Genomic DNA, 22,606 nt, shown 5'->3' with positions numbered 1-22,606 from the left:
GCTTATAAAACTGTTCTATTATATTTTAATTATTTTATTTATTTTTTAATTATTTTTATATTTTTAATAAGCACTTAAATTGTTTTTTTAATATTTATTTCAAGTATTTGAATTTCAGAACAATATAAAAATCAATTCTTTAAAATACATTAATTTTTTCATTTAAAATTTACAAATTATAAATCTTTAAAAAAAATGTGTTCAGATTTTTCTGGCACAGAGACAGAATGTTATTATTTATCATAACAATTTATGAAAATCAAATGAAAAAAAATAGAGACCAGTGATGTGTCCAATGTCAAAGTTCACCCTGACATCTGTTTGGTACAGTGATTGATCTTTCCATCTTTATGTCCTTGTTTGAGTATACACGAGCAAAGGAAGGAGGCATTGTCTATTCGATTGGTACTTCGATTGGTTTGAATAAATTATCAAACTGAGCATGCGCGTTATTAAAATTGCGCCAAACAAAAATGCTAAAACTGCCATTCTAGTAAACCTGACAAAACGATTAAGCGATAACGATGAAAACGATTATATAATCGACCAATCAAATGCCTCTATTTATTAAAAAGGCGGGCAGCCAAGCAACAGCCTTCAATAGAGGATACGACACCAACCAACCAACATGAAAGGTTACAAGCGAATCGCAAGTCTGAAAATTGGTATATCGTATACAATCATGATATATCGATAAAAATAAAATGTAATGTAATGTATGTAAACTGCGAAAGTGAAGTGTCTGCTAGGTTTCATATTTGTTATAAATAATGAAATAATGATCGTTTGAAGTTAAATAATTCCAAAAATATTTTATTGAATAAGAACAGTTATTATGCTAACTAAAAACTGTAAGTATTTTTTTGTGCTGTCTAGGTTTTTAGACAACAGGTGATATTTGCTAAACTTTATTACTATGATCTCTTGTATTTAAAATGTTTCCCAGCTCAATTTTAGTTATGTCTATTTAATCGTTAAAATATTTCAAAATTTTGATAACTATCGTACTAATTAATGATATTATCCCAAATTCTTGTAATATTTTTTTAATTTCTCTTTCTTATTGAATTAGTAAATTACTTCGCATAATGGAATAGAAATAAATTGAAAATTACCATCTGTGCAAAGAAATTTTTATTTTAAATATGTATTTGCCTAAAAATTTGAATTTAATTTTCAATTTCATTGAAATCTGCTCTGTATATATATATATATATATATATATATATATGTATATGTATATATATATATATATATATATATATATATATATATATATATATATATATATATATATATCCAGTGTTTTCATCATAGAAAAAAAAATGGGTGAGAATTTCTCACCCTTTCTCAAAAGCAGGGTGAGATTTCAAAAAGTTAAGTGGAATTTCTAAAAACTAAAAAAACACAAAAGCTCTTGAAAATAAAATAATTTCTTTAATTATAATACATTTTTAACATCTTCTATATTTAAAGCATTGAATATTTTTGGTGCATCATCATAGAAGATTTTGCCTTTACAAGGTATTTGTCCATCTTACATTAGCACATAAAAAATTTGAATGTCTTGCATGAAGAAACCTTACCTATGGTAAACAGGTGGTTGCAGAGAAATGTGTTCTGAAAGGGGTTCCGTGGTTCGGAGGAGTTGTGTTCTGTTGTTCGAAAAGTTTCTAAACAATACTGGCAAAATAGGAAAGCTAGATAACGGAGCAGATGTTGAAAATGATGAAAGATTCAGGAAGAAAAGCTGACCGGGTGTTATTCTAAATGGCATAATTCGAAGCTTTTTCCAAAATGCGAGAGATACGTGAATTTTAAAATTGAATTATAGAATGCGCAAATTTCTCGCGGTATTAATTTTTTAATGCGAGAAAAGAAAAAAATATGCGAGATTCTCGCGCTGTAGTGAAAACACTGATAGATATATATGTATGTCTTTTCATTCAGTATTTATGTTGATTTGCTTGTTTATCAATAGAGATTAGACTGAAGATTAGAGAATAATCAAAAATATTTTTTTTTCCTTATTTATGAAGTAAAAAAATGTATAGTTAGATCACATTTGTATTCAAAATGTAGCTCATTCATCATTTTCAAACAGATAACAAATTTAATTTAGCTGTACTCCAGAGCCCGCGCTGAGGAGTTCAAATTTCTAGCCAATAAATTAGCCAATTATCAAAAGTCTTAGCCATTAGCAAATCTTAACAAATTTTTGATTAATTTTTTTTTATTGAAATCTTTTAAGTCAAAATTCAAATTTACTATAAATTGAATTATTTTAAAAATGCAATCAAAATCATTGACAATTGGGGAGGAGTAAATGAGCAATGAATGGGAGAGAGGATCAAAAATGTAGATGTTTTATCGTCTTTTAGGAAAAGACCATTTTCTTCAAAATTATGTGATCAATAAGAGGTTAAATATGACCAAATTTATTCATTGATTTTATTTTATTTTATAACCGTCGTTGAATAGCCGACCCAATTTCATGGGTTTACGACTACTAATGTTGTTCAACTCCGTAGCCTTGTTATTTTGAACCAATCCAGAAGACAAGGATACTCCTGGATCAGTACCCCCAGAAGTATTGATATGTTATGGGAACATGGAGGACTTTGAGACTCGACAGATTTAACGTGCATCAGTCACCATTTACTACACGGGGAGTCTTCCGCCGGCGAGGATCGAACCCATGACCTCTTGGACATGGGCCCCTCGCCCTACCGACCTGGCTATCCCGGCCCCTTGATTTGATTCTATTTTATAACCGTCGTTGAACAGCCGACCCAATTTCATGGGTTTACGACTACTTACGTTCAACTCCGTAGCCTTGTAATTTTGAAACAATCCAGAAGACAAGGAAACTCCTGGATCAGTACCCCCAGAGGTATTGATTTGTTATGGGAACATGGAGGACTTTGAGACTCGACAGATTTAACGTGCATCAGTCACCATTTACTACACGGGGAGTCTTCGGCCGGCGAGGATCGAACCCACGACCTCTTGGACTTGGGCCTAGCGCCCTACCGACCAGGCTATCCCGGCCTTTCGGCCCCTTGATTGTAATATTTCCTTTGTTTGAGATATTAATATGAATGATACTTATTTTTGGAAGATTCTTGTATCATGAACTGTGGCAGAATAATCGCCAAGTCATGGCAACTTCCAGGCAGCAGCTTGCTAAGAACTAAAAAATATATCATAGAAAGGGACTAATTCAAAGTGTATAACTTATTACCACTCTTACTGTTTGTCTAAGATATGTACTCTGCCCGCCACAAAGTTTGTGGCAGTCTGGTGCTATGGAAACAAGAAGAGGGCATTTTAGGGAGGGTAGCTTCGATGATAGCTTGTATGGGAAGTATACCAGATTGGCTGACTCAGTCACCAGTAGGAGACTTTTTTAATCTGATTCAAGAACTTTTTTAAGATTCATATGGATATTTCTTTCTTACTTAAAATGATTCTCTTTACTCAATCAGTTGCTATTTTTTAAATGCGAAGGAAAAAAAGTGAACAAATTCTGACATTAATGGTAGTGCAGGGTTTTTTAATGCTACTTTTTAATTTTACGATATTTATTATGAATGTTCATTGATTGTTAGATGGTTTAATTTCTAAACTTGCACATCTTTTAAAGCAGTTAATTTCTTTTATTATTTGAATTTTTTGGAAAAGTGAAGCGCTTAAACTTATCAACTCTGATTTTAAAGGAGATTAAACTTCTGCTGAAAATAAAAATGTGCCGGAGAAATATTAAATATCTTTGTTTTTATTATTTATTTTTTTCCTTTTTTTTAAACTGAAAGCAAGTTATCGCAACTAGGATGAAATCTAAAACTATCAACAATGATTTTTATCAGCACCCTTCAAACCATCTGAAATTATCTAAGTTTTTTTGATTAAATTATGTTTTCTTACTCGTATTTTAATGTAACCTGTATAGTTTTTCTCACTATTTATTAAAAAAAATAATTCTGACTGTTTTTTATTAGCAATTTTATTTTTTAATTATTTTTTTAATAACCAATTTACTACAGGGTGCATTCTGAAAGTAATGCGCATTTTCTGAGAAAAATAAATTTATTGATCCTATGGGTACAAATGGTTAAAATTCTTCAAAATTGTTCCCTTGTGCATCAATCGACTTGCGGAGACGATTCTGCCCCGCCTTGAAGGCACCCTGGTACTCCTCGACAGGAATGCCTCTCAGGAACCGTGTAACATGAGCTTGGATGTTCTCCACTGACTCCCAGTGCTTTCCCTTTAGCTTGCTTTTCAGTCGGGGGAACAAAAAAGAGTCACACGGCTCTAAGTCAGGGCTATAGGGAGGCTGGGGCACCAAGGGGGTCTTACTTTAGGTCAGGTAGTTTCTGCTCCTCCGTTAACACCTTCGGCACAAGCTTCGCACGACCTTTTGCATTTGCAAATCCTTCATCACAATCCCATGTACCACACATTTTGACAAGTTCAGGGTGTTAGCGATTGCCTGAATGCTTACCGACGGTCTGACTTCAAAACTTCACTCACACACTGGACGTTTTCATCGGTTCTTGCTGTTGTTGGGCGTCCAGAGTGGGGCTCGTCGGTGACCTTCTTCCGACCCTCCTTGAAGGCCTTGTGCCACCTTCCACACTGAGATCTCGAACACATTTTGACAAGTTCAGGGTGTTAGCGATTGCCTGAATGCTTACCGACGGTCTGACTTCAAAACTTCACTCACACGCTGGACGTTTTCATCGGTTCTTGCTGTTGTTGGGCGTCCAGAGTGGGGCTCGTCGGTGACCTTCTTCCGACCCTCCTGAAGGCCTTGTGCCGCCTTCCACACTGAGATCTCGAAATGCATTTCACCTTAAAGGCGGCTTATGTCCAAATTAGTATAGTAGTTTTTTAATTATGACTAATAATTTATGGTATTTTTGTGTCTGTTTTTGTTTGTTAGGATGTTGATTAACTGTGTAAAATTTAGGTTTCGCACGTAATTATTAATACGATTGCCGTGCTTAGAGCAGCTATTTGTCGAAACTATTCATTTTATAAAAATAACTTGGGATTTTTTTTAAAAAAATGGCGTTAAAAAAATTCTCACAATTTTAGAAAATGTAATGAGCTCTTTTATTCTAATTAATTATGATTAACTAGTTTATTAAATTTATATTTTATCTTCACAGTAAAAATATTACACAAAATATCATTTAACATTGTTTTTAAAAGTTACTTTATTAAAAGAAAGATTTTAATTTCTTTCTCTTTTTTTTTTAAAAAAAAATGCCATTTTAGGTTTTTTTAAAATTTTATTTTATTTTATATATGTATAACGTCGTTGCTGAGTGGAAGGATTAAAACAGGTCTTAGGCCAGGAAGGAGGGTATAAAATTTATTTATTAATTATTAGACAGAGCAGTCATGAAAGTGTGTAAAAGTGAACACGAAAAGTTGCGCTCCTTGGTTATATGTTAGGGAAAATCTTGCAAATTATAATCCGTAAAATGTCTTAATTTAGGGAAAGAGGGAAATCTTAGTAGTTGCTATAGGTTTATGCAATAGATCGAGCATTTCCCACAGAGAGAAAAAAGGAAAAATGTCCTGCTTTTAATTAAATGCATACTTGAGCCAAAAATCGATTTTAGAACAGGATGTGGCTTTTAAAAGTGTGAGAAAGTATTTCAATTAGAATAATTAATTAGGATAACATAAAAAGTTTAATCGAAGCTCTTTATGTTACATCCCCCCTCGCCAAAAATTTTAAAAATTATCAATTTGCAAAATCTTCCCTATGATAGAAGTACAGTTAAAATGAAAATAATCAAATTTGCAATATTAACAACATATAAAAGTAATATGATTTATAAAAATATACTCATATGCTTAGTACTCATGGTAAAAACTTAACACAATTAAAAATCTGTAGTATCACAATTAGAAATCTGTAGTATCATTCTCAGCAAATTTAAGATTTTCATTTTCAACAATTTCTATGAATTAACAGTTTTTTCAGTTCCAAAACTCTTTTGTTTGAAGATCACAACAAAGTTTTTTCTCCATTAGAAGTATTCTTCGTAATAACGCAATTTAAGTTAACTCTTCAATCAAGATGATAAAAATTTATAAGCATCTTTTAAAAATGTTATTAGTAAAACATAAAATACAAAAAACAGTTTACCAGGAAAAATTTCAATCTGAAATTAGACTTGAGTATTGCTTACCTTGTTTGAAAACAAAATAAAATAAAAAGTGACACAGTGGTTGTTATTCTGAAGTTTATGACTTCAGTATTGTCTTTATTTATTATTTACCTTTCAATCTAGTCACTTTAATAGCAAAATATCCAGGGGGAAATTTTTTTTTTTTTTTTTTTTTTCTTATGGCCAAAATTTGCCTTCTATAATATTTTTTCTTTTCTATTCTCGCTTTTATTTTTCTTTTCTTTCTGCATTTATTTATTTATACTTTTTCTTTATTGGTATTTTTATTGCACTCATTAACCAGAATTTCAAGAAAAATGTGTAGGGACAAATTACTTTTATAATCAGAAAAGGTGATCAGTCTTCTCAGATTTTACATTACAACCCGTTCAACACGATTAATCACTAATTGAAATCCAAAACAAGCTTTCAAATTTAATATGGTATTAAGGTAAAACTGTTTTTAATTTTTGACTGATCTAGCTATTTTCCTTATTTTTAATCTGAAGTGCAAGTTTGGTTATGTTGCAAATTACCTTTTATTTTTTTCATTTATACCTTTCTTTCCTTTTGGGCATAATTTTTTTTCTTCTTTTTCTTCAAAAATTTTAGTTTGAATATTTCTCCTTTTAAGTAATTTTTGTGCAAAGATCTTAATTGGTCATTTAATTTGTCACAATCAGGTGTTAGGAAATTCAAATATTTTCATTTCTATTTTTAACGTGTTTTTGAAGTGTATTCAGTTACCATTACTTTTCAATATGTGTTTGATCATTTTCCTATCTTTATGCTGGAATTAAAGCTCAGAAATAAAGAAACGATTTGTTTATGGAAATAACTGAGCTATGAACTAATTACCAACGTTGGACTCAAACATTAATGTCTGGTTTCACATTTCAATTCAAATTCTAACAACAATTATTTTATTCATTTTTCCAAATTATTTGTATGAGTTTTAACACTTCTTGATTTAATTTATAATTTTTGCCACACCGTAATTGCATTCAAAATAAAAATATTTTAATGGCATTTTAATCTTCACTCTAAACACTATAGTAAAACAAGAATATAAATTCTACTAATCAATAAATCATAGAAACTGTAACACATAAAACAATAAATATGAAAATAATTTCTTGAAACATTTTTTATGCCAATCAAAACAATCAATTCACTGAAAATAGAAATTCCAAGAAAAAAAATTTCAACAGTAAATACGATCAATGTATAAAAAGTAATTGTTCAAATTGAAACATCAAGTATGAGAAGAAAAAAAATTTTGAAATCATAATCTATGGTTTTTGTTTATTACACAAGTGCTTTTTTTTTTTTAATCAATAAAAATTAAAGAAATTGTTTGAAAAAGTTTGAATTGGTCCAAGAAGATGTTTTGAAAACCGCTACATCATAGATGAAACTGCGTTGAAATTCCATGAACACAATTCCAAAAGCAAAGACGAGAGCTGCTGGAGAAAAAATTTGTTTCTTCGTTAAGAGGAATCATATTTCTCCTTGAATGAGGCGAGGTGAGAACAATTATTCATCGACGATAAAATGCAGAGCAGTGGGAAACTACCGTATGTCACTTGTAAAGGAAAAGGATGGGATTTCGAATCTAAAACTTTTTAACGTCAATCAGGAGTCTGATGTAGTTTTTCTTTTTTGGTCCAAAGGGGGTGAAAAAATATCAAAGCTCAGCTTTCTCGTTGTATCCATCGCCTTCAGAACGTAGACATAACATGCAGCGTAGACAAATGCAAAGTCGATGTTCGTTAAGTTCCACTGGGCGTAGGTATCATTTATATAAACAAAAAGTTTGATGATCGAAGAATTTATTTTTTGTTGAAGATACTGGATGAATAATGAATTTCTGTGAGTTAACGAAGAATTTGACTGATAATTTTCAACTGTCCATTTGAATGAGTTATTCCATATTTTTGATGCACCCTCTTACGAAGTTAATTTATTTAATTTCAAATAAGACATTACATATCTTTGATGTACCGTACCGTACCCCCTTCCCGACCGTTTAATCCTGGCGACTTATAACGTCGTTGCCGAGTGGAAGGATTGAAACAGATCTTAGGCCGGCAAGGAGGGTACCAAATTTTTTTATTAATTATTAGACAGAGCAGTCATGAAAGTGTGTAAAAGTGAACACTAAAAGTTGCGCTCCTTGGTTATATGTTAGGGAAAATCTTGCAAAGTATAATCCATAAAATGTCTTAATTTAGAGAAAGAGGGAAATCTTAGTAGTTGTAATTGGTTTATGAAATAGATCGAGTGTTTCCCACAGAGAGCAAAGGGAAAAATGTCCTGCTTTTAATTAAATGCATACTTGAGCCAAAAATAGATTTAAGAACAGGATGTGGCTTTTAAAAGTGTGAGAAAGTTTTTCGATTAGAATAATTAATTAGGATAACATAAAAACTTTAATCGAAGCTTTTTATGTTACATATATATACAGTGGTGGCCGAAAGTGTGGACACTTTTTGAAAGTTTCATGTTTTTCAACTTTGTGTGCTTGTAGAATATATTAATTTTCACTTAAATACAAACGTTTTAGACAAACAAAGAAGTTAAAAGAGGAAAAATAAAAAAAAATTTACTACACAAAAAAATGTGTTGAAATTTTTTTTAAAAACAGAAGCGTTTGAAAAAGAGAAAAGATTAAAAAAAGGAATCGAACGCTCTAACGATGTTTCAGGCGCGAATGCTCATTTCTCTTCACTCTAGAGCTAACCCAATAGACCGAAAAAAGAGGTCTCCTTTACTCTGACTGAAACCAGTCCTTGAGAGGGACCCCGCACCCCTACTTGAAATAATCATACCTCGTTACCATGGTCACCGCCACAGCTCCTGACGAATGTCTGGCAGAGTACCTATCTTAGACAAACAGTAGGCAAACCTCTACATGCTTTGTTGTTGCTGTTTTTAAATTGCACGTTTAAAATCCATTTGGCGTCTTGGCAATTGTATTTGACTCAATAGACCATGACACGGAAATGCCTCCATTATTTTACTGTTTTGTAAACACTTTTCAAAAAATTTTACAGTTTCCTTTGAATTACTTACCATTTTATCTTGAAAAATAAATCTTAATTAAAATATATTAATATTTTTTTTAAATAATGTAATCATGTTAATGAATATTAAAAAGATATCTATGTATTCCTTTAAAAATTTATTCTCATTATTTCTTGACTGTAACACCAGTGAAAAATTGCCTTCAAGCTTTTCAAATTTTTATTTATTTATTGTTATAATTTTTATGTGTTTTCTTTTCTTTGTAATGTTCAATATTTGATATTAAAAGCGTATTTAACTAATTATTAAATATAATATCCATATAAAGTATCTTGAAATGATAATGTCTTATGACTTATACTTTCTTTTTTTTTTCTTCCAGATTGTGCTATAACTTAAGAATTTTTACTTGAAGTTTAAATTATTTTGTGTAAATAAGTATTTGCATTACACTTGTTATAACTAAATAATAATATTTTACTGAAACGCTTAATGTTCACCTACCAACTGAAATAATGAATATTGATGAAGAGTATTTACATCTATTTAACACGGATAATGATTATTCAGACAAACAAGATTCTTATTCTACAATGAAATCATCGCTACAGTTTCAGTGGAAAGATATTGATAATGGGACGTCTGCACCATTAATAAAAGAAAATTTTTGTAAATTAGTTTTATATGATGAAATTGATGCAAATACAAGGTATGTAAGCCTTTCTAAATAATGTTATTGTAAACAAACTTAATTTAAATATTATTTTCTTCAATGTCAGATTTAAATAAAAGCAAACTGGTTTTAGTTGTTTCTACTATGATATTTTTTTTTTTTTTTTTTTGACTAATAGGACAAAATTGTTTGAAATGAAACTTTTATTTAGAAAACCTTTATCCTACTATTGTATTATAACTTTTAAGATCATAAAAGATAAAAGGCAGACAATATTATTTTCGATTTGATGATGCTTGTCATTCAAATAAAAGAGTTATTGTGTCATAAAGTTGGCAAAAATTTTGTGAATAATTGTTTATAACTAATAAACATTACACTTAGTTTAACATAACTATAAGAAACTAACAGAATAAGTGATAATAATGTAACTTTTTTTTAAGCTCATACCATAAACATACAAAGAACAAATAAATACATTAAATAAAATAACTATAAGTTGAACATTTCATTTAAAGTAATACTCTAGTTATGAGTAACCATTTTGTTAAATAACATACTCCTAGAAAATTACAAAACTGAAAGCCAAACGATCAAGATCAAACGTTGTTTTAACTTAAAAGTAAACTACACAGAGGGACTTGCATTTTACAAAAAGGTAAAATTTTAACTGGATAATACGAGTGAAGTATGATTGATAAATTTGAGCTTCCTTTGAAGAAAGAAGTTCACAAAGATTTTTAAATGAATGTATGATTTCCATGAATGTGGTTTGTGCATTGATGAAGATGAGTATATGTTCCCCTCAATAATTTGAAATCTCAAAATGTCCTCCTTAATATTTCAGATAAAAAAATTAACCAAAAAAACAAAATCATAAATCGCTATCAATTAGGTTAAGAACTAGCTAAGGAATTAAAAAATATATATATTTATTTCATGGACATTAGGCAGATAGAAGAAACTTTTTTCCTTTTTTTAAAAATTTATTTATAAATTTTTTTTCTCCTGAGTAAAATTGTGTGAACTACTTATACTGTTAATTTTAATTCCATCCTCCTAAAAATTGGATACCAGAGACATCAATGGTTGTTATAAATCTAATAAACATGTGTGTCGTGTGACAGATGTCAGATGACAATATGGAGAGCATCTAGCTGATTTTTGCATCACAGTGCAGTATCCTCTCTTGATTATTAATAATATAAAGTAATCCATATTTCAAAAAAAATTTTTTTTTCCTTAGAAAGTTGATAACTCCTTACAAGATCAGATTCTAAGGAGTTTTGTCATTCTTCACATTTTTTATCATGGTTGATTAATTGCAGATAAAATATTTTTGATTTAGAAGTGAAAAGATACTGTAACACTTGTTTGATTACATTAAAATGAAAAGAAAATAGAACTAAATTTCTGCAGCTATATTTAAATTATGGGTTATAGACTTTAAAAGCAGCCTTTTGTGAACAAAATGTACAAGGTTTCAGATAAAAGCACAATTTGTTTATAGAATTGCAGTTTATTTTTGAATTCAGTTTTAAAAATCTGTGCTGTAATGTAATAAAGACTTTTCATTACTATTTTTTTTTAATCACTCTTTTGCATTTCCAAATAATTATAATTTTTGATATTTTATATATATGAAGATATTAAGATGTTGCATTTAACACTTAAATAATTATTCATATCATGAAATGATCACTTTTTTTTATACAATATTGATTTATATATATATAAGCTACTTGATACTCATATAGGTTACTTAAAGTTAAAATGTAGTGCAAAAGTCTTTTTATTCAGTTATAATGAATAAAAAATTATTTTGTAATTAACATTCATTTATTATTTTTTGTAGGATACGCATCTGGGATCTTTCAATTCTTATTCCAAATATTCTTTTTTTGGTGTTTATGCTTGTCAGATGTAACAAAGCAAGATTGAAACTGCGAGCTACCAACAGTCCAATATTTTCTACATTCTATATTTTGGTAATACCTTCTTATTATAGCTATTGTGTTATTGTTAAACTATTGAATCTTTCTGATGGTTAATTTAGGGCATTTCGAAGACACTATCTGTTTAATACTACAGTCCACAGATGGCGCTATGCGCATCCTAATTAATTATTCATTGAGCTTGAGAAAATAAATAGTGTATGTGTATCGATTCCTGTGTGTGGAGTGTTTCAATGTTTTCGATGTATAATTCAATATTCTAAGTTCATCTCCAATTCCAGTAAATTGTGACAAATTCTAACTGATTTGTGAGATGTCTAAACGTTCCACCTTTAATTTTATAGTTCCAAGTCCATACAACAACCGAGTCAGGTAAAGATTTATGAAACATTCTTTTTCCCGCTAATTTGCTAAATCATTTGGTCAAGTCTCGCCGGAACCCAGCTGAAATATTCTAATTCAAAATTCCTGACTTGTTGTTGTTTCGGCAAAAAATTTTTCTAAAATATTGTCTTAATTCAATAAAAAAGTAACATTCGAAGTTTATTCATACATGCTAAGCTTAAAACGAAAGAAATGTTCGTAGTGTAATATTTCAAATTCAAGTGTATTCAAAAGGGTTTAATCTGCTTAAATGTGCTTATTTACTTATTTGATTGATTAATTACTTATGTGCTAAATTACTGATGTATTCTGCCATTGTCATTCCTGTAATATAATTTACAAAACAAACTTTCGTTTTCCCCTTCCCTTTTAATATTGTTTTCTTTATTACTGTTTCGTTTTATACCGCTGTAATTCTTTTTGCAATTTCGGATTCTCCCCCGTTCACGTTCACAGGCGTCAGTGGAATCATTTTTGTTTGGGCTAGACAGTTAGACTTTTGTAAACAGCTCTGTTCTGTGGTTTTTGATATAATAAATTATTTTTCTTATTCTGATATATTCTAATGGATATGGAAGCCTTGTTAAAGAAAAAAAAGAGTATTAAATCATCGATTACTAAATTGCAAGAGAAAACAGAAGAGGAAATTGGGAATTTAAACAATGCGGGTTTATTGGCTCGGAAAAATAGATTTTTGGAATTTAGAACTGAGGCAAAAGATATTTTAGATTCTATTATAAGTATTTGCGAGGAAAAGGATGAGGAAACTTATTCTACGGAAAAAGACGACATTTTAGATGCGTTAGAGTCAGTACTTGTCGATATCGACACCCGGCTTTTGCCTCCCGTAGTGAATTCCAGTTTTGAGGTTAAAAACCAAGGTTCAGGCCAGGCTTCTGTCTCATCTCAGTTTGCTGAAGTGAAACTTCCTACGTTATCTTTACCTACATTTTCTGGTGCAAATGAGGAGTGGCTTGCCTTTTCCGATCTTTTTGAAGCTGCAGTCTCAAACAATCAAAATTTGACGGGAGCGCAAAAATTGCAATATTTAAAGGGGAGTTTAAAATCAGATGCCTTAAAAATCGTGAATTCTTTATCCATTACCAATGATAATTTCGAAATCGCTTGGAAATTGCTAAAAGATAGATACTTTAACAAAAGAGAAATTATGTCCTCCTTAATGAAAAAGTTTATCAATATAACGCCCTTGAGTGGAGAATCATCCACACAAATTTTAAATTTGATAGATTCCACTAAGGAATTCGTAAGAATGTTGGAGTCCTTGGAATACAAGGTTGATCCAACTACAGATACCCTTTTAATGCACATGATATTGTTCAAGCTTGATGCAAATTCAAGAACTTGGTTCGAGAGAACCTTTCAAACTGATGTCATTCCGAAGTTGGACGAACTGTTGCAATTCCTTGCAACACAAGCTAGATCTATCCCGAGTTCAACTACTAAGAGAAACATTCAAAGAAAGGTGACTCTGGTCGCGTCCAACGCCCAGTTACAATGTCCTCTGTGTAATGGAGATCATACATTGTCGAAATGTGATACGTTCTTAAAATTATCCGTTCAAGGTCGTTTAGATTTCGTTAAATCGAATAATGTTTGTTTTAACTGTTTAACTCGATTTCACAGTGTGAAAACTTGCAACAGCAAGTTTAGATGTAAAAGGTGCAAAAAACCCCACCACTCTTTACTTCATATCGAAAATGTTAGCGATAGGGGAAAACAGGGTGCTATAAATAAGTCAAATTCTAGTGAACTTTCTATCAACGCTCCTGTGTTTTCGCCTGCCCTTATTCCAAGTACTAGTCAATTAAGTGATAATTCTAGAGTGGTAGATGTTACATCGTGTATTTCGGGTGTGGGGCCAGACGTTCAAACTCTCCTCTGCACTGCTCTGATTCAGGTGAGAGATATTTGGGGTAACTATCAGACCTTTAGATGTCTTCTGGACAGCGGTAGCCAGGCTTCGCTTATTACAAATGAGTGTATTGAGAAATTGGGCTTGCAAAAGGAAAAGGCCAATGTTCGCATCTCGTGCTTAGGCGCATCCAATACGCGTACAAATGGGGTTGCTGAGATTCAATTCACTTCACATTTTTCATCTCAAAATTCCTTTCATGCATCCGTCTATGTGATTAACAAAATTGTAGGCATGATTCCACATCACGACTTAGATTCCTCAATGCGCGAATTATTTGGGGATATTTCTCTGGCTGATCCAGCATTTTACAAGAGTGCTCCGATTGATGTACTCCTTGGTGTTGACCTTACTTTGCCATTGCTAAAGGGTCAAACATTATCGTTAGGTAAGGATAAGCCATTTGCCATTCGTTCAGAACTGGGTTGGATAATTGGTGGTAAGGCAAATTCTGGTGGTCAAAATTCTCTACATGTCAATTATATTCAGTTAGAATCGGATCTTCTAATCAATAAATTCTGGGAATTAGATTCTGTACCATGCGTCAAACCCTTAACTTCTTTAGAAGAGGCTTGTGAAGATCATTTCGTAAAGACACATTCTAGGGATGAGAATGGCAGATACACAGTAAGGTTGCCTTTTCACACTTCTCCCACGCGGTTAGGTAATTCAAAACAAAATGCAATTCGTAGGCTAATCAGCGTGGAACGCCATCTCATTTCTAATCCTGAGAAATACAACCTCTATCGAAAATTTATGAAGGAATACCGTGATTTAAATCACATGGAACTGGTTCCGGACTCTGACATTAATAAAATCGAAAGTTCATACCTTCCTCACCATGGAGTTGTCAGAGACACTAGCTGCACAACAAAGCTTCGTGTAGTTTTTGATGCTTCCAGTAAAACTTCATCCGGACACTCTCTCAACGATCTGCTCCTGGTTGGTCCAAGAGTGCAACCAGAACTTTTCCCTATTCTCATCCAGTTTCGACTTTTCAGTGTAGCCATTTGCGCTGATGTTGAAAAGATGTTCCGCCAGATTAAAGTTCATGAGGAAGACGTAGACTGGCAAAGAATTCTTTGGAGGGATTCTCCAACCGAACAAATAAAGGAGTATCGTCTTATTACCGTTACGTACGGTAAGTCCTCAGCACCATTCCTCTCCACGAGAACCTTACGACAGCTTGCCATAGACGAACAAGAAAATTATCCAAACGCTTCAAGAGCCCCCCTTTGTCATTTTTACGTTGATGATTTGCTGAGCGGGAGTGCAACAAAGGAGGGAGCCATTCAACTGGTGTCCGAACTGCAGGAGATGATGAAGAGAGGAAGATTTTCTCTACGCAAATGGGTGTCAAATGATCCTGACGTACTAGCAAACATTTCGGAAGAGTTAAAGACCGTTGATTCCAAACACATGATCAACGACGACCAACCGGTCAAGATTCTGGGAATAGCTTGGCTTCCAGATGTTGACACTTTCACCTTTACCATCACCGTCAATGAGAGCGACGTATGGACTAAACGCAAGGTACTTTCCGAAGTCGCAAAAATCTTTGACCCCTTGGGCTGGTTGGCACCTACAGTTATCACTTCCAAAATCTTTCTCCAAGAGCTTTGGAGTCATCATCTAGGCTGGGATGAGGAGCTACCAGACTCTTTGGCAAGTCAATGGAGAGTATTCCAGAAACAGCTTCCTCTACTTACAAATATCAAGATTCCACGCTATATCCTCATTCCACAGGCTACCGACGTACAAGTACACGGATTCTGTGATTCTTCAGAAAAGGCCTACTGTGCTGCTATATACATTCGTTCCAAAGATACAAACCAAGCCGTGACATCTAGACTGCTAACTTCCAAGACACGTGTCTCTCCAGTAAAACCACAGTCTCTACCTCGACTGGAACTCTGTTCTGCCTTACTTCTGGCCAATTTGTTACAAGCTACCTTGCCAACACTAACTGTGCCAATCTCTGAGACATTTGCATGGTCTGATTCCAAGATCACACTGGCATGGTTGAAGTCCGAACCAAGAAGATGGCAACCGTTCGTAGCTAATCGAGTAGCACGAATTCAAGAGCTGACTCCTAACGTGCACTGGAACTTTGTGAGCGGTTTGGAGAATCCAGCTGATTGTGGAACGAGAGGGATACCACCAACTAAACTAGAAAAGTGCAACTTGTGGTTCAACGGACCTGATTGGTTAAATAGTTCTACTTTTCCTAATGGAAGGTTTGAAGATGATCCACAATTAAAAGAAAACATGACTGCCGAAGCCAAAATAACCAAGCTGGTAATGTTGAATGTAGTTGATGCTACTTTCAAGGCAGAGTTTTTTCAAAAATTCTCGTCTTGGAACAAACTGAAAAGAGTATGTGCCTATTGTTTTAGATTCATAAAGAACTGTTCTGTCTCTGCAGATAAAAGAAACAAATCCTTCTTAACAACGGCAGAATTGAATGAAGCCGAGAAGAGAATTGTCAAATTCATCCAACAAGATCATTTTCCGACGGAAGTCTCCTATCTTTCAACAGGCAAGCAACTTCCTTCGAATAACAAGCTTATTCCCTTGACTCCGTTCTTCGATGATTCCGGAATAATTCGTGTCGGTGGTAGACTGAAAAATTCAATGCTTCCAGAATCAAGGAAGCATCCCATCCTGCTTCCTAAAACCGACCATGTTGTGAACTTACTTATCATGGATTATCACTTGAAACTTCTTCATGCCGGACCGAAACTTCTCCTAGCAACTCTCAGAGAGAAATTTTGGATTCTTTCAGTCAGAGATGCAGTTAGGAGAGTGGTGAGAAAATGTATCCCATGCTTCAGAAATCGTCCAAGGCTCGCCGAGCAAATCATGGGAGATCTTCCAGAGTCCAGAGTTTGTCCCTCTTCTATTTTCCAACGAACTGGTCTTGACTTCGCCGGCCCATTCTTAATACGGAGCTCCAAGGGAAGAGGCAGCCGCAATACTAAGTGCTACATATGCGTCTTCGTCTGCCTCGCAACGAAGGCAGTTCACCTTGAAGTCGTCAGCGACTTAACCTCAAAGGCATTTATTGCTTGTGTAAAAAGATTTGTGGCACGCAGAGGTAGACCTTCAGATATCTTCTGCGATCAGGGAACCAATTTCTACGGAGCTAGCAGAGAGCTCAAAAAGGAGTTCCGGCAGTTGATGAAGGAAGATGCCCTTCAACAATTCCTGGTAACAGACAACATCACCTTTCACTTCAATCCTCCATCTGCTCCCCACTTCGGAGGCATTTGGGAGGCTACAGTGAAATCGTTCAAATTTCATTTGAAAAGAGTTGTTGGAGATGCTAGTCTCACCTTCGAAGAACTGGCCACGCTGTCATGCCAAATCGAGGCATGCCTTAACTCAAGACCACTATGTGCATTATCTAGCAGTCCAGATGATCCGTCTGTTCTGACACCAGGACATTTCCTGATAGGAAAGGCATTAACAGCTATTCCACAACCTACGATTCCAGGCGACATCCGTCACTGCGACCGTTGGCGATTACTTAATTATTGTTTAACTAAATTCATTAATTTTGAAACCCCTCCGTGTTTCAAGGGGGGCGGTATGTTTAATACTACAGTCCACAGATGGCGCTATGCGCATCCTAATTAATTATTCATTGAGCTTGAGAAAATAAATAGTGTATGTGTATCGATTCCTGTGTGTGGAGTGTTTCAATGTTTTCGATGTATAATTCAATATTCTAAGTTCATCTCCGATTCCAGTAAATTGTGACAAATTCTAACTGATTTGTGAGATGTCTAAACGTTCCACCTTTAATTTTATAGTTCCAAGTCCATACAACAACCGAGTCAGGTAAAGATTTATGAAACATTCTTTTTCCCGCTAATTTGCTAAATCACTATCCTTTCTAATACAGTGCCCACCGCTAATAAAATCACCGGATAATAAAATCAGCCGCTTTATAAAATCAAATGGGCAAGAACCGAATCGTAGCAATATTAATACATGTTAAAAACATCCTTTAATAAAATCAATGCCGCTGTTTTTTGAAATCAAAATTTTGACTACATAATAAATCAAAAGTGCAATATTTCAGCTTTTTTTGTTCTTATTTATAAAATTTTATTTTTTCAAAGTTTAAAGATTTTTTTAGAAGAAGCAACAGTTACTCACAAACCTGTGAAACAGGTGTGGTTAGCACTTTCCTGTGATATACAATACATAGTGTAAGAACTAAGGGAAAATGTGGGTGGTAGGCGGCGAGTTCATGGAAATCAATTTATCAATGTTAATTCCTTGACTTGAATGAAGTTTGGAGAAACCTTTCTCACTCAACAGGGGGTCGAATTCTTATCTTACTTTTTATTGAATGAGCCATAGAAGGGAGGGAAGTTTCTTTTGTTATCTATCTTAACAGAGAACATGAATAGATTTCCAAAAACTGTCTGTGCTCATGTTCTATATTATTTAAGCCGTTTGAGTAAATTATAGTTAGAGCACATATAATTTTTAAGTTCGTTTGGTGTTAACTTTTATCAGCATGCCGAAAAGGAAGGATTTGAGTCTTAAAGATAAATTCGAAGTGTTGCCAAACTATGATAAGCTTCCTAAATGTAGTCAACGTGAAGCTTCAATGGAGATGGGGCTGATAACTGTTTCGAAGAAATGCTCAGCAATGAAGAAAATGAAATGGACGAGAATTTTTACGTAGCTATTGACGATAACCTGCAAACATCAGAAGAAAAGTCTGATTCTGAAATTGTTACAGACATCAAAAATTGCAAAGTTATTTCCAATCAAGAAATGGAGAAATCAGACCCAGAAGATGAAATAAACTCATCAGTGCCATCTTCAATGGAAGTCAGAAAAGCACTTAATGTATTGCGGCAAGCTTTAGAACAAAGAGGAGGAATATCGAAAACTATAAAAACTTCTATAAACTCTCAAATGATGTTGAAAAGTTAATTTTCAATACTGCATCTCAAGTAACTATTGATCGGTTTTTTGCAAAACTTTTGTAAATTTAATCTTATGTAGGGTTTTACTTAATTAAAATAATTAAATTAGTTTAAATAAAGCACTGATGTTGTCATTATTTCAGCTTTTAAAGTGTGTGCATTTAGAATATATTGTAAAAATTTGATTTTTTTTTCTTTCCAAATGTTGAATCGCCTCTTAATATAATCAGCCGCTTATAAAATCAAAAGAGCATAGAACAAAAATGGTTTTAATAAACGGCAGGCACTGTATTAAAATCGCAATAAAATAGCTTTCAAATTCAAATCCTTGAAAATTGTGTGGTCACTTTTCTAGCAATCTTTCCAAGAGCTAAAAATCAAAATAATACTATAGCATAAATGAATACCTTAAACAAGGCTTGTTATTGCTAGATAAAGAAGATATATAACACAAAGATATTTCACGTTTCATATCTCATTTAAAGTCTTTCACTGGTATCTTTCTTAATCTCTTTTAACTATTCTGTCAATATTTAAAATAAAACCTTATGTCTTCTATAAACAAATAATAAAAATATATATATAATCTTTTTTTTAAAGAAATATTACGTATCTCTTTCATTTAATTGGGAAGTGCTTAGTAAGATAAAATATTCATTCATAATGATAGTTTACTTACTTTATTATTTTTCGTTTAGTGCTGGTTTTGGCTTCTTTTTTTTTTGCAATAAATATGTGTTATTTTAGACAATGTTGGTTTTTCTAATTTTTTAAATTTTTTTTAACCATTTTGATTAATTTCTGATTTTTTATTCTGCCTGTAATGCGGATAAGGTATTTTTGATTTCCAGAAAACTTTCATGTTTACTCTAAGTTTCTGTTAGTCTCAAGTTTTCTGTTTGATTTTCTCTGTACTTGAAGTTACAATTCTAAAAATATAGATTTTTAGAATAGCTATTAAAAAATTAGTATGCAAGATCTTGTGCCTAAATAGTATAATTTTACCTTTTTTTTTTAACTTCATAGACAATGAAGTTAAATTTATCACAAGGTCATTTAAAGCTTAGAGAAAATAATTATATGTGCTTTAACTTCAATTTGTAGAATTCTTATATTAATTAATCTTCTGTAATTTACATTCTATCTCAGGCTGAAATTATAAATGTAACTCAGTGGGAAAAAAATGGACAGTTCTAATAATTGTAAAAATGAGTCTTACTGTCCTTAACACCCACTACAATAGTAATAAAACTTAAGAAATTATAAAAATTAGCTGTTATGGACGTAACATTGGAGCATCGTTTATACGACGCTGAAGGGACCACCGATAAACGTCGTATAATCGATTTCAACTTCCAAAACTAGAAACTAACTCTGTTTTCAGTTAATTTTAATATGTTGATTTACATAAATTTCTAAATTGGACAAAGCGAAACAAACAGATAGCCATAGAAAAAAAAAGAAGAAAAATTACAGTAAGCAATTTGAATTTACGTTACCTTTATTTATTTGATGCTCCAAATTTGTTTTTTTTTTTTTTACTTTAATCATTTCACATTAAGTTTACAGAAAAAATTATCTACGGTTGTTTGACGTGGTGATTGGCGTTGAGCTTTAATTAATGACCTGTTCAATGAATCAAGGTCCTGAAAAGTTTTTTCGCTGGTATTGTGGTAAAGAAAATAAGTTCTTAGTGTTTCAATGGAATTCATTTTATCTTGAAAAGGAGGCGGAACAACTTGTTGACATTCCTCGTCATCCTCGCTGTCACTATTTGGCTCGGACTGTGTGTTCTGTATAAGCTCATCAACAGTGAAAATCGCTGAGGTTACTAATCTTCATTGCAATCCATGTATTCATCAAAAGTTGTCTGTTGCCAGCAAGTTCCAATCATCATCATAGATTATTGTATCATCATCGCTTACGTTCTCTCCCCCATTATTATCGGTTGTTCGATGGACAAATCTGGCTTTTTTAAAACAGTTCTTTATTGTTGTGGTTGTTACCTGAGACCATGCCAACGAAATCATATTCATTGCCTGGAGAACAGTTATTTTCTTGGGATTAGGCTCTGCAATGCTTTGAATAGCGAGTTGAACTAACTGCTTTCTATAACTGCAATTTTAGATTCTTAATCACGCCCAAATCTAATGGCTGAAGCACACTTGTGCAGTTTGCAGGAAAAAAGTGAACTTTTACATTTTCCAAAAAATTAGTATCGGGTGGGTGAGCTGGACATTGGTCGATGAATAGCATAATTTTTCGTTTTTGCCTCTTCATAACATTGTCTAGCTTTTTCAGCCATTTAGTAAAAATTGCGGTCGTCATCCAAGCATTCTTATTTGCTTCATAATCCAGTGAAAGCGTTCTGATATTCTTTAGACATCTGGGATTTTTTGATTTTCCTATCAATAAAGGAGTACTCTTTTCATTTCCATCAGAGTTTGCACAAAGCAGCACAGTAAGGCGATCTTTGCTCTTTTTTCCTTCCTTACATTTTTCTCCTTTATAAGCTAGTGTCCGATTCGGCATTAGATGATAAAAAAGACCCGTCTCGTCGGCATTAAAAATATCTTTAGGTAGGTACTCACTTATTATGCTTGGCAAATTTTCGTGCCATTCTGCGACAGAATCAGCAGGAACCTTTCTTGATTCACCTCTTACAACTTGACACGTGATCCCGTTCCGAGCTTTGAATTTCTGCAACCATCCTGCTGTAAAGTAGCTATCTGTGAGATTCAATTTCATGGCGATTTCTTTAGCTTTTTCCATCAACATTGAACCACTTACTGGAATATTTGACGCACGACACTGATTGAAAAATTGGAGCAAAACCTTCTCCATTTCAGGAAATTTACCCTCTTGCACTCGCATTTTCTTTGATGAAGAAGATCCGTAGGCTTTAGCATGTTCCTCAATTTTCAGACGATCATGAATAATAGTTTTTAAGGTAGAAACTGGAATGCCCATCATTTTAGCCAAGTCAGCTTTTGATCTTTCCGGTAAACCTTTATCGAATACCTTCAAAATTTCAATTTCTTCTTTCACCGAGATAGACTTACGTTTTCGAGACATGTCTGAAAAAAGATGTGGACGAAACAGTATGTACAGCGAAGAATGAAAAAAAAAAAACGATCTGTAGCACTAGTGCACTGATAAGGAAAGAATGTCCTTTACTAGCTGTAACAATAAAGCAGGTTGGGGAATCTGATCACCTTCTTAGAAAAGGAATGTCCACTCCCAGTGCAATCCATTATACCTTTGTTCTTCCACCCCACCACCTCGCATTGTTGTCACATGCTGCATTTACACGTGCCCTTTTCTGTGTCATTCATGTCGGCAAATTCCGCCCGTTCTTAAATTACACAAGAAAAAATAAAAATGAAATAAACGTGGAAAATAAAATCCAAAAACCGACCTATAACCGATTCTGTGCATCGTATAAACGATATACGCTGAAGAGCCAAAAAAGCTGGTATACCTGCCTAATATCG

At 33.0% G+C, this 22,606-nt stretch overlaps 1 protein-coding gene across 3 annotated transcripts in view; it reads left to right on the top strand.

The window, feature by feature from the left end:
* Positions 1 to 687: 687 nt before the first annotated feature.
* LOC107449249 (transmembrane protein adipocyte-associated 1) overlaps positions 688 to 22,606 on the top strand; it is a 74,928-nt gene continuing 53,009 nt past the window's right edge. Inside the window, exons 1-3 of one of the 3 annotated variants that reach the window (XM_016064731.5) lie at positions 688 to 851; positions 9,601 to 9,927; positions 11,747 to 11,879. In XM_016064731.5, the coding sequence (XP_015920217.1) occupies positions 9,734 to 9,927; positions 11,747 to 11,879 (327 nt within the window). In that variant the 5' untranslated portion in view covers positions 688 to 851; positions 9,601 to 9,733. The remainder of the gene's footprint in view (positions 852 to 9,600; positions 9,928 to 11,746; positions 11,880 to 22,606) is intronic. The other 2 variants (XM_016064732.4, XM_043055206.3) reach the window with 2 other exon arrangements.

The sequence above is a fragment of the Parasteatoda tepidariorum genome, chromosome 11, assembly GCF_982258835.1.
Source record: "Parasteatoda tepidariorum strain Cologne lab strain chromosome 11, Ptep-v5.0, whole genome shotgun sequence".
NCBI classification, from domain to species: Eukaryota; Metazoa; Arthropoda; class Arachnida; order Araneae; family Theridiidae; genus Parasteatoda; species Parasteatoda tepidariorum.
Note: the sequence above shows the minus strand (reverse complement) of the source record. Positions and strands in the feature narration are given on the sequence as shown.